Source organism: Mangifera indica, chromosome 2 (genome assembly GCF_011075055.1).
Source record: "Mangifera indica cultivar Alphonso chromosome 2, CATAS_Mindica_2.1, whole genome shotgun sequence".
Taxonomy (NCBI): domain Eukaryota; kingdom Viridiplantae; phylum Streptophyta; class Magnoliopsida; order Sapindales; family Anacardiaceae; genus Mangifera; species Mangifera indica.
The window spans coordinates 2,524,692-2,537,731 of record NC_058138.1 but is presented as its reverse complement, the minus strand read 5'-3'; the positions used below and the strand labels follow the sequence as shown (position 1 = coordinate 2,537,731).

The 13,040-nt window shown below is 34.9% G+C and overlaps 1 protein-coding gene and 1 pseudogene across 1 annotated transcript; both read right to left on the bottom strand.

Annotated features, from left to right (window-relative positions):
- Nucleotides 1-3,466: 3,466 nt before the first annotated feature.
- LOC123203449 lies at nt 3,467-5,721 on the bottom strand (annotated as a pseudogene).
- An 858-nt stretch (nt 5,722-6,579) lies between these two features.
- Nucleotides 6,580-11,693, bottom strand: LOC123203431 (disease resistance protein SUMM2-like). The gene is made up of 3 exons (XM_044619792.1): nt 8,286-11,693; nt 7,084-7,165; nt 6,580-6,887 (listed from the first exon to the last, which is right to left on the bottom strand). Exons 1-3 carry the CDS (start codon nt 11,691-11,693, stop codon nt 6,580-6,582), a joined length of 3,798 nt encoding a protein of 1,265 aa, XP_044475727.1.
- Nucleotides 11,694-13,040: the final 1,347 nt, after the last annotated feature.

Below are 13,040 nucleotides of genomic sequence, written 5' to 3'. Positions count from 1 at the left end.
AAATGATATCGTTTTAACCAATTTGAATAAAACTTTTGCATACATGCGAGTCTAACAAGCCAAACACTCCCAAGTTCAAGCTCAACTAACAATATAAAACCCTTTGGGCTTGAGCTCAAGCTCACCTAAGCCAAGCTTGTTTTGAGCTCAATTGAGCCGAGGTGACAATCGAGTTAAAACTAACACGGTTTGAATTCACCTGTAAGTATTACCCATAATTTATACATGAAGTATTATTCATCGTTTAAGTAAACTTAGACTGAGAGAAATCCCATTGGAAATGAGATAATTTAATTGGCCTCTCCTATATTCAAGTTTTTATTATTTTTTGTTGCAGTTTGCAATAAATCTGGCCAGTTTTTATTCAATAAACCATCAAACATGGAAAAAATTTCAATCATATACCAAATATGTAAAACTTGCTTCATTCCATGTGGTCAGTATAATGCATGCTTCTAAAATTTATCATGATTACATATACATTAGGAATAAAGCTATATGTCCGAACATTTTTTACTAATTTATTCACACAAATTGATGTGGCAACATGTGATTGGGTGACGTAATTGTTGGCTTTTTCTTTTACTTCAAAATTGCACACATGTTACATTAGTTTCATAAATTTCATACTGTTGAATTTCTCTCAACCTCTAATCCCAAATTCTAATGATCTTTGTTATCCATAGCAAATCGAACCTTGGAAATGCGCTGTTTCGGGATATTATTGTTCTTCTTCAGACATGATTTTAACTTAGTGATCTTCTGGGAAGAGTTAAGGTCTAATCTTGAGTCACAAATTGGCAAGAAATCATGAACTTTGTCCGTTCTGCTGTCATGCTTTACTGAAAACGAAGGCTTGTCTTCGTGGAGCAAGTTGACCTGACGATTTTCTTGCTCTGGTTGCTGGTTTTTGTGTTGTTTCTTTGGAGAATAATCCTGGTTATCTTGCTCGGTTTTTAAATCAAATTGAGACCGGAACGTTAGTGATTGTGTTATGTAGAATTTGTTTTTGGATTTCTCATCAGGACCAGCAAGAAATTTTGATCCTGAAAAGTCTTCAGACCAATCTTCACACCTGGTTTTCAATCTGTTTTCTGTAACCACAGGATTTCCTTTATTCACAAGCCGATGAAAATTATAGCTTAGCTCGCTGGAAACTTCACTTGAATCTTGTTCTCTATGCATCCGACCGTGCCCTTGTTGTTGGGTAGATAAATCCATTTCATCAATACAAGATTCTGTTCGAGAAGTAACCTTCATGCGAGGGGATGAATGATCTTCCCCTGGAAAAGCCCTGTTTCTCGATCCTCCTTTCGGTTGCATCAACTGGCGAAGTGTGTGATTCGGAACAACGTAAAAGACTCTTCCGGGCTTCAAAACCGACTCAGGGTTAACCACAATCCAGGGAAACTTGAACACATCCGGACGGGTAACGCAGTGTCTGGGGTTTCGCATCATGACTTCTGCAGCAGTTATTGGGGTCCCGTAAAGCTGGACGAAGCCTCCAGGATACACCAGTTTCAGGACACCACTCTCCCTGGAAACAGACTCTGTTTCCATAATTACTGCAGGAATTTTTCGGAAGCAAAAGAAACCAGGACAAAAGCAGCCCTGGTTTCCAAATTTATGAAAATTCTTTGGCTAGAAGACAAATGTTCCAAGCGATGAAAATTATGCCAAGAATTTTAGGGAAATGGGAGATTATTCTTTGATCTTGGCTTTAATTGGATGTTATTAACAATTTTAAAGTAAGGAATCCTATGGAGAATTTTTTTTTTTTAAATCTTGATTGCCATTTTTCATTTGTTAATTTCTATAAATTTGTTTTGTCTGTTCTTTACAAAATCCTATATTTTGTGTTTTTCTTGCTTTTTAAATTGACTTTTTTTGTTTTTTTGTTAATGTTTTTTGTTCTAAAATTGGATTCACAAATTTATATTTAGGAAGTTAATATCATCATAGCTAATGTAAATTTTATTTTATTTTAAATATATGTAAATGTGACAATGGGTTGGGTGTGTCTAATTTGACAGGTCGAATCATAGCTGCTGGATTGTGTTAGTGTGGGTGTTTTGATGGACCAGTCAATTGAAAATGTTTGCAGGCCCATAGGCCTTCCTCACAGGCCCTGACGCACAACCCATATTTTTGCAATTATACCCCTCAGGTCAGGATTTTTTAGCCTTGAGACGACCCATTGTCAAGTCTAAATATATGAGACTCAAAAGGAATATTAATATCCCAATACCTAGAAAAGGACTAGGTCAAACAATATGATACCTTCCGAAACTGATATCCTGAAAGATTTCCAAAGACAAGCTCTATGATGATCTCACATGTTTCTCCATCAGTGAGCTAACTTCATTCTCAAAATCTTGTATTTATAAGCTAATAAATAATACAATTTGGATTAGGAAATACCTTTCTAATCTTTGTAGAATTATATTATTATTCTTAGTATAATGTATTTCTATTAGGATAATATTAAGAAGTTTGTAATTAATAAATGTCGAAGGATTTATATTTCTAACGAAGTATCAAAGATGTAAGGACCTAATAAACATTAATTTAAAACCCGTTTGAATATAATTAGTTGAGTTAAAAGAAGTTAAACCCTTTTGTCAGAACTTAAATAAATCTATGAGTAATATAAGAAAAGCTAAACCCTATTTTAGATTGATCAAATAAATTATATCTAAGTTTAGATGGATCGTCTTATGTATTAAATGTTAGAATATTCCACCTTGGTCAAACAAATAAAAATAAAGGAGTATCTAACGCAATAGATATCCAAGTTAGATTCACTCAAGTTATTTTAATACTTGATTGGGTTTTAGGGAGGCTCGAGCTTGAGATAGGACATGTCGGCTCTAGCTCTAGATAGAAAATGCTAGTTAAATCTCATAAGTTATAAATTTATCAATTACCCTTTTATTAAAAGTTTAAATGTAATATTTGAAGAGTGTAAGTCCAAAATTTCAAATTTTTAAGAGTTTAACTGAGAGTTAGTGAGCTCAAGTTTAGCTCGACAATAATTAGGTTACTTGTGACTTAATTCATTTGCAACCTTAATTGGAATATATAGTCGGGATATCTTGCAAAAATGATAATAAATCTAAATTCAATACACAATATGAATTGCAAAAGATATTGAACATACCATTGGGTGTAACATTATGCCATATCATTTTGGATGCATAGCATGATTTCTTTTCAAAAACACCCCTAAATAGGCATCAAAGTATGAGAAAAACAGCGACCCAATGTAAGATAATTTTAGTTGCAAAACAAAATAGAAATTACCAGACAAATGCTTGTCCAAGGAACCACTGGAAGCAAACTAAAATATCATAACCCATTCCTATCATTGCAATAGCAAATTGGTATGAACTTTGAAAGAAATACATCTAAAAATTAACTATTGAGATTAGAAAACCCAAAACTAGATAAATCTCATACTAAAAGTTTATACATATCTGTAAGGGATCTGAGTCTCATATTTTACACTTGGGATCATAATACAGACCACTATCACCAAAATCAAGTCACTGTTGTCTTCATTGGAGATGTTCCTTGGGGAAGATATAGCGGTTGCTGAAGGCAATACTTCTAGTATTGCATCTGCCAGATCTGTGATGGCAGAACACATGCAGCTGAGGGCAGGAAAACATCCCCACTTTTGATTGCCACATTCAAGAGCTAACTCCCTGTACTCCATGTAAATGCCTTCAGGGGCTTTTATGCATTCACTCACAAAGCTGCAGTTATACATACTACAATTAATTTAACTCTGTATATTACCATTTTAGTGCTCATATCGACACACAAAATTGATATTTTTGTAACGAGTCATGTACCAGACTGAAAATGCCAGAAGACTCATGACACCATTTTGGCCTAGCCCAAGGAGAGCTTCATCAGTGCTGGAATTAAGCAACCAAACATTATAGTGCCCAACCTAATGAAGAGGAACAAAAATATGAGATCAAGAAAGTTGGTAGAAAGCAGTTGTGACAGTACTTATAATTAAGGGTGGACAAGAAAGATGCAAGCTAAAACATATGAAATTGGGTTTCACAATCAAACCTGGTATGCCAGAGTATGATCGTTGCCAAATCATCAGCTTTCCAATTTTTGCATTCCATCTGGTCTTTGCATGGATCACCAGTATTCTCAACACAAATGTTTGGTCAAATTATCACACTATCGCAAGACAGTGGCATCGTCATGAATTCTCAAATGAGATCTCACAAAGCCATTGTTGTCTTCATTGGAGTTGTTCCTTGAGGAAGATATAGCAATTGCCGAAGGTAAGGCTTCTAGTGCAGCATCTGCCAGAGCATGATGAAGGAAGGTGTGCAGTTGAGGGCCGCTACATGCCCCCAGTTCTGAATGCCAGATTCAAGAGCCAACTCCCGTCACTCCATACCAATCTCTCCCAGTGTTTATATCTGCTGACTCACAAGGCTGCATTTGTAAATGCAACAATTAATTTAACTGTGTAGATAGCCATTTCAGTGCTCATATCGACACACGAAAATGCTAAATTTGTAACTAGTCATGCACCTGACTGGAACTGCCAGAAGACTCATAACTCCTTTCTGCCTGAGCGCATCAAGAACTTCATCAGTGTAGGGCTTCGGCCATTGTATTGGCCTTACTTGACTCTAACGAAACAAAAGAAGGGGAAAGGAATGAAAAACCAAAGAATAACCAACCAAACATTTTAGTATCCAACCTAATGATGAGAGTGCTCATAATCTAGGGAAGACAAGTAGGAAGCTAAAACTTACACAGTTGGATTTCTTTTAAAGTAAAACCTGGTATACCAGAGTATGATCATTGCAACTCCTCGCCTTTTCAGGTTCTACACTGTTAGGTAGATACACTCCTCCATATGGTCTCTGTAAATATCACCAGCATTCTCGACAAAACTAACTGGTACTCCATGGGCACTAAAGAAGATCATTACCTGTAGTTTCACATACAGAAGTCAAAAAAGTTGTATAGAGCTTATTACATCAAACGACTCCAACCCAAGCAAGCCAAATTTTATTACATATACTGGTTTTGTACTGTAAAAGATCCATATAGAAAAGGAGTATCTACTAAGTAAGTTCACCTCTTCAGGATTTAAGAATTTCCCCAACTCTTTCTGAATCAAGTCAGCCATAGACTTGATGTAACCTTCTTGGTGATACCAGGACCTTATGATAGAAACAGGCATCTTTGATAGGTATGCATCTTCCCTGACATATTATTCTCACTCAGAAATGGTTCATGATATACAAATTGATTTACCACAGGCAAGAAATCGGAGAATATTCTAAAACGGAAGCAGCACCTAAATATTTTCTCAAGAACAAGGATGCTTAACCCAATTGCAGAGATAGAGAACTGCAGATAAAGTGGCTGCACTACGAGCCTTGTAATTTTGTCTCTCTTAATCTGCCAAATGTAGCGAAATTTTGAACTATCAGGACACTGACAATTTTCAGATAGAAAGGGGCAATTCTTATCATAAAGCAGTAGTTAAAACATGTTGTCCTAAAATAATGCAATTGAACACTGGAAAGAAGCTTACAAATAGAAAAAAAGGGCAACCTATCTCTTGCTTTGTCTTTGTTTTTTCTATTTTTCAATTATTTTCAAAAGAGTTTAAAAACTGATCCATGAAATCACATTTAACAAAACAAAAGGATACAAGCTCATAAACCACATGGCAGTTCAATGTGAGGAAAAAAGGTGAGAAGACTAAAACCTACCTCTGTAAACAGGTACCAATACCTCATTCCAACATAGATGTTGACAGGTAAGTTCTTTGCTTCCAGGGCAATTCTAAGAGCATGTGCCTGCAACAAGTTTTTCAAATTACAATACGCCATATTAAAGACAAAACTGAAGGACAAAAATGAAAAAAAATAGAGCACAGATTTTCTAAGTAAAAATTTAGAAAAAGAGGAAGAAAATAGATAAAATGCAATGAACAAACATGGCCCAAACATAAACAATGCCACAAATAGCAGGACATGTCAAACTGTAGAACAGAAATTAAATTAGCCAAGGGCCATTGAATAAACTGAAATAACCTGGGCAGGCGTATGATGTCCTCTATTAAAAAAAAAATGGTGCAAAAGTAACATTTTAAAGCTGCAAATATAAAAAGAGATAATAATTTTAAGGACAAAGAAAGAAGGGACAATCTGAATTACCAGATCTGCAAATAAATTAAACAAAAATGGCTGAACTTTGTGGACTGTCTCTGGTCCTCCAAGATTCAGAGGTAACACTCCAACCTTATTTTCAGTGGGATGTGAATGGGATTGATATTCTGCACTTCCATGCTCATCTCAAGCTACAATTCCATGCTCTGTTTTCCCCTGGATTTTCAATTAAAATTTTCTGATATCAATCTAAACCAAGTATGTTGTGATTATGGCAAGGGGGAATCAAGCCACTGAAGAATGAAAAAAAGCATTTTACATCCAATTATTGTTGAAATAGTATAAATATTTAAAATACTCAAGGCCTTTGCTACACTAATCCTGGTTTATGTGGATAGCTTGTTCACTTTTTGTATCATCCCCTGCTCAATATACTACTTTTGAATAAAGCCAAACTAATGCCATAGAAAGGAAAATTATCACACCGTCCGAAGACAGTAGCACCATCATGAATTCTCAAACGAGATCTGACAAATTTATTGTCATCGTCATCGGAGATGTCCCTTGAGGAAGACATAACGGTTGCTGAAGGTAAGGCTGCTAATATTGCATCTGCCCCCGGCTCAAACAAAGCATGTTTCAGCTCAGTTAAGCTAGGAACACCATCTTCTCTGCTGATGCAAGCAGCAGCCTTTTCTCCTTTCTCATTCATGTTTATTTCTTCTAGATTCAAGCATTTAAGCCATTTGAGCTTACAAATAATGTACTAATGAGAAAACATAAATGGCAATTTGTTACATACCTGTTCTAAAGTTTGTTTTAAACTCAATTTTCTATTACAAAAACAATAGAATTGTATCAGTATGACAAATTAAATACGCATTAGAGCTATATCAGCAAGAGTGAGGGAATTCAGTACCCAGAATAAACGAGCGTATGAAATGTGCCTCCTCTGGTAAGTATACATCGGCATGCCACCTTGCCACACTGAATTTGCCCACCTATTTGTGATATTGATAATGCTTAATCATTAATCCTGCAGTAAGGATTTTAACCGTTGCTATTCCCAGTAAAAATTTAATAAATCAAAATTCAACAGTCTATAAATTGCAAATGATGTCAAAAACCTCTCAGCTTGTCTGCTTCTCTTTTTCTGCTACAAATCCATGCTTTGTATTCCCCTGCATGTTCTGTTACAATTTTCTGATATGAATCTAAATAAACTATATTGTGATTATGGCAAGGGGGCATCAAGCCACTGAAGAAAGAAAAAGGCATTATAAATATTTACAATTGAACTGAATTCTTATATAAACATCCAAGGTTATTGCATTGCTAGGAAATGAACATTAAACAGAATTCCCATTTTGCGCTTTGCCAATTATAATCGCTGCTCCGGATGCCAGTCTTGTTCTACAAAGCATTAACAAACTTCAGTTGTCAATAATAATTATGACAAAACTATAACCAAGTTTGATTCAGTTGATAGTAAATTTCCTCTTTGAAGTTCATTAATCAATATTAAATTAATGTTTAATTTCATTGTAATTATTATAAAAATTTGATGAACATGGTTCGCACCAGTATGCATTGCAGAATCAAGTCTGAGTTGATGCATTTTCATCCTTCTTCTTCTTCATCTTCTTCTTCTTCTTCTTCTTCTTCTTCTTCTTCTTCTTCTTCGTACCCGGCTTCAGCACTGTCTTCTGTGATTCAAATAAAAAGAAACATCTAATGAGAGCTTTTTCAAATATTGAACACACGTATGCCAGTATAATGAGGACATATTTCAACAAACCAGCGCATGACACGTGTCTCATCACTGAAATTACCCGCCTGTGTTTAGTTTTGATAATACATAAAAATATGATATGACTAGAGACTAGCCAAACAAGAATAATAATTTGTTAATTGATTTAGTGAAACATAAATCATTCATACCATTTACTTCTTGTCTTCTAATTTCCTCCTGCAAAACAATTCACATTTTTCCATTATTTATTATTTCTCTAACAAAATAACTATATCTATTATCATGTCTAAATTATTAATTTTCCAATACAATTTATTAAAAAAAATATTTACAATTGTTTACAATCAACAATTAATTACTTCACATACCTGTTGTTCTTTGAACAATTGTTGGATTGTAGAGTTAAGGTTATCCATCCATAGTTCTTTATATGTGGAGTTAAGCTTAACTTTTTTGAGCTTTGGTGTTAGTTGTTCTCCATAACCAAAGATCTTCATACTGAGACATTTATTGATATCAAGTGTCTCCAAAATTGGAAATTCAATTGAATATGAACCTGAGCTAAAACAACCAAGGTTGTTTAGCCATCTAAGGCCCAAACGGAACAAACTAGGAAACACAATCCTTTCTATTGATGATGATGATGCTTCCTCATTTGTGATTATTTCTTCCAGTGTTGAGCATTCAACTATTGTAAGGCCTCTAAGCTTTACTAGGCTTTTGACTATAGAAGGGGTGAATAGTTTTTTCAATTTGGAGCAATAAGATATATGTATTGAACTTAAGTTTCCCAAACTTGATAAGGTTGTGGTGAGATCTTTCTTTGGTGGTATTAAATCCTCTTCTTCTTTCATTATGAAAATCTCCTCTAAATTGTCACAATAGTGTATGCTCATAATTTCCAAACAAACAAGACTTTGCAATAAAGCTCGTGAAAACAACTTAATTAACTTCGGGCATTTATACAAATCCAATCTCTTCAAGTTGCATAGGTTTATGAATTGAGTGTCACCCATCCATATATGTGTCATATTTGCTAGATCATCCAAATCTAGAATCTTTAATGACGAGAGCATCTTTGTTTCTCCATCTACCACCTTAGCCTCTTTACAATCAAATATATATGCCATTGAATTACAATGAGTTACTCTCAAATATTCAAGACTTTGAAAGTTCCATAACAAATTACTTGGAACAATATTCAACAACCCGTCGCACCCATCAACAGTCAAATTTTTGAGCTTATTGAAGGACTGGATTGAGGGTTCACCATGGCATATTTCAACCAAGTTGGGATTGCCAATAATTTGTAGAAACTCTAAGTTGTGGAAACTTAAATTTGATGAACATTCCAAAATATTTACAAGAAATATTACCTTCTGATTAAGCACTGCTAAACCCTTCAGTTCATTCAGTCCTCTATTTACCAGGTCATGAAAGATGTTGTCCAAACCTATAATATGTAGACACTCTGTTCTTTCAATTACCAAATTCTTCAAACAATCAAGTAATCTTAAAATCAAAACCTCATTATTATATGAGATCATCAATTTTCGTGAATACTTGCCAGGAAATCTCATAAAATTCCATTTTTCAGTATTTTCTAGAGCACCTATTATTATTGTAAAGCTTGATAGATTTTTGAATGGCACATCATTATCAATTAAGAAATTCAGGTTTGGGATAATAATTTCCAAACTAGTTATTCTATACAAGAATTGTAACTCAGCAAGCTTCGCATTGCTTCTCGAATCTCCCCCATCTCCTTCTAAATCCCAAAGCCTAAAACTTTCCAAAACGTACAACTCCTCTAATTTACAAAGAGAGGATATGACACTAGGTGGTATTCGTGTCAACTTATTACAATAGTTCAAATCTAATAGTCTCAAATGAGTTAATCGGTTAAACGATATAGGGATCTCCCTAACATTAGAACCATAAAGGCTAAGAATTTCTAGTTTGCTTAGATCTCCAATTATAGATAAGTCACCCAATTTGCAACCATTAAAATACAAAGTTCTAAGGTTTACAAGAGAGGAAAGTGACTCAGGCAATGGCGATAATTGAGTTTCACTTAAATCTAGAACTCCAAGATTTTTCATGCCTTGAAAGAAATTGTTAGGGACAACTAATTTGGAATTTCGTTGCAGTAGTAACGACTGCAACTTTGGGCATTCTATCGCATTTGGTACTTCTTTAATATCATTTAACATCAATGAGATACACATGAGGTCTTCAAATGTATCTCTTTCTGGCCACTCTTTCAAACTAATACCAGCTTTTACTAAGAATGTATGGTTGTGTTCGGGTGCTATGATATGTGCAACATCACGAACTACATCATGCATTTTGACAGATTTCTCACCATATTCTTCCCCAAATTCTTCCCCAATCAATAAAAAAGAAGAGATAAGGTTACTTACAATAGCATGTGTTCTGACTCTAATATCATCAATTGTCCCCAAGTCTTTGAACCATCTCAATCCTGTTCCGTATCTCACTAAGACTTCAACAGGAATTACGAAATCTTCAGGAAATACAGAGCAAAATAAGAAGACAGATTTTTCCTCACTTTCCAGAAAATTGTAACTCCACTTCAATGATGAAATTACATTTTTATGCATTCCTTCAACATTTGTTGATGTTGACCTTTTAAGTTGTTGTAAAGCATCACGCCACACATACATGGCCCTGTTCTTCAGTGCCCTGGCTAAAGTCACAATTGCAATTGGTAGACCATCACATTCAGCGGTTACTTCTCTTGCGATTGAGCTCAGATTAGAATTTTCAACATCCATGCCAACAAGCTCCTTGAATAGCGCCCATGACTCCTGTTTTGTCAAAGTTCCAACAATAAATGTCTTGTCACAATCCATTTGATCGCATACATTTTTCCTTCGAGAGGTAAGCATGATCTTACAACCTCCATGGTCCTTCCCAAAAGGAATGCCAATCTCCTCCAATTGAATTCTTCTCCAAATATCATCCAATATTATGAGTATTCGTTTCTCCTTCTTAATTCTCTCCCATAGAGAACTTGCTCTTGTTGATTCAGGACAATCAGATAATGATTTCAGATCCAGCGTGTGAGCAATTTCTCTTTGAATATTCATGATATTTGGGGTTTGGGACACAACGACCATAACTATTGAATCAAACAACTTTTGCTCTTTGGCTAGTATGCCGACTTGTTTCACTAGTGTGGTCTTACCCACACCCCCCATCCCACATATTCCAATTATGCTGACCTTGTCATCTTTGAAGGCCTCCATAATTTCATTCTTGATTGATTCTCTGGATTTGAAAATTCCAGAAAATCCCACAGTTGGAGAGATAATGCCTGAAGGACGAGGAGCAGGCTGAGATAGAGTTTGGAATTTTCCATGTTCTTGGAGCTGAGTGATCTCTGCTATCTTCTGTTTTGCCACCTTGCTGAACCGGTAACGCAATCTGAGGTTGATGCACCACCCTCTGAAGCACATCTTGTTTGCATTGCCTTCATCGTCTAAAAACCTTTCAGCTTCTTCGTTGACTTTACCAACATCTGATATCCAATTTCGGACATCAGGTAAGATAATTTCTCTGTTTCTTTCAGCAGCATCAATTCTCACTTGGATGCTGTCTCTAGCAGCCTTGAGTTTCTGAGCTTGCTTTTCTAATGCTTTGATGTTGTCATTGTAGTTGAGCAGGTAACCAATCTGACGGCCTGCTGCATCAAACAAACGGTTGAAAATAATCTCAGAAATGGAACTCACAGGTGCAGTAACAATTTCCATGATGTGAATTTTTGAGTGTTTCTGATTGTTGAGAGATTGAGGTTGAATAATGATGGATAGAATGTAGAAAAGAGAAGAGAATGGTGTGTAATTCCTATCTTATAATGCTTCCATCCTTTTCATTCTGTCTCAGGGTTTCTTGGTTCCATTCTTTTCAAAGTTGTTTAAGAATCTTTTCAACTATTCTGCAAAACAGAGGAAAACAGAGCACTTTTCAACAATTTCCCAAGTTCCTTTTGGTATTTTGGATTTCATATATACTTTGCCTGCCTCTCAATGCAAGTCATTCTTTGGTTCCACCTTTGCCTTTTCTCTCAACTCAAGGCTACTTGCTTCATATTCTTTTCTTTTATAAAGAATTTATGTATGCAGATTCTTATATTATTTCTACCTTAAAATGAGTTAGCATATTCTTGATTATTACTTAAAAAAAGTTATTAAAATGTAAAGACAATTCAGATTGTTCATTTTTTGTATTTGAAAATGTGTTTGATATAATATTTAAAAATATATTCTTTTCCTCATAAGAAAATTAAGAATCTGTTGTAACACAAAGGAGAAGAATTACAGCATCAAACAATTGAAGGACAAAAGAGAAAGGCACTAAAGTAGAAAAGATTTCACATAGACTTTGCCTTGGGACTCAAGGCTTCTTTGCTTCCATTATCATTGAAACATTATTCTTTCCTTTTCATTCTTTGCTCTAATTCCTTTTCATTTGATCAATTAAGAGATAAGCAATATAGTTCACAATTTTATTCATGTTGTATAGTGGTTATCCAAATTCTAAACGAGGTTACCTGGATTCAAGAAGTACAAATTCGAAAAGTGAACTTTCAAAGAGATTTATGGCAGTCGCAAAGGGATTAAGCCAATAGTTGAAAAATAAGCATTAACCATATATTTATTTAGAAAGGCAGAACTAAATACACAAGGCATGTAAAAATTTTCAAAATTTATTTAGAAATATACTAACAAAATCCATGAAGGGTTTAGTTTCAGTTAATTTCCACTCTGATTTCTGCTAAATTTCATTCATGCGTTTGTGTTTCATAAGAAGAAAAGGCAACTACTTGGAATGTTGTTCACTTTTCCTAGATTTACCTTTTTATCTGTTTCCTTTTATGCATGATGATCTTCGCCTTCACTTTGCTCCTGAAGAGTATGGCTCCAGTTAGCATCTGGGATACAATCACTTTTTGTCAAGTTTATTTTGCATTTTGCTCGCAAGTGCACGAGATGTCAAAGTAACACTTCAGTTTATTTCACAATCTAGGTTAGCTAGGGAATCTGACCTATATTAACAGTGTATTAACTAATGCGATTAAAATACCACTACTACTATTG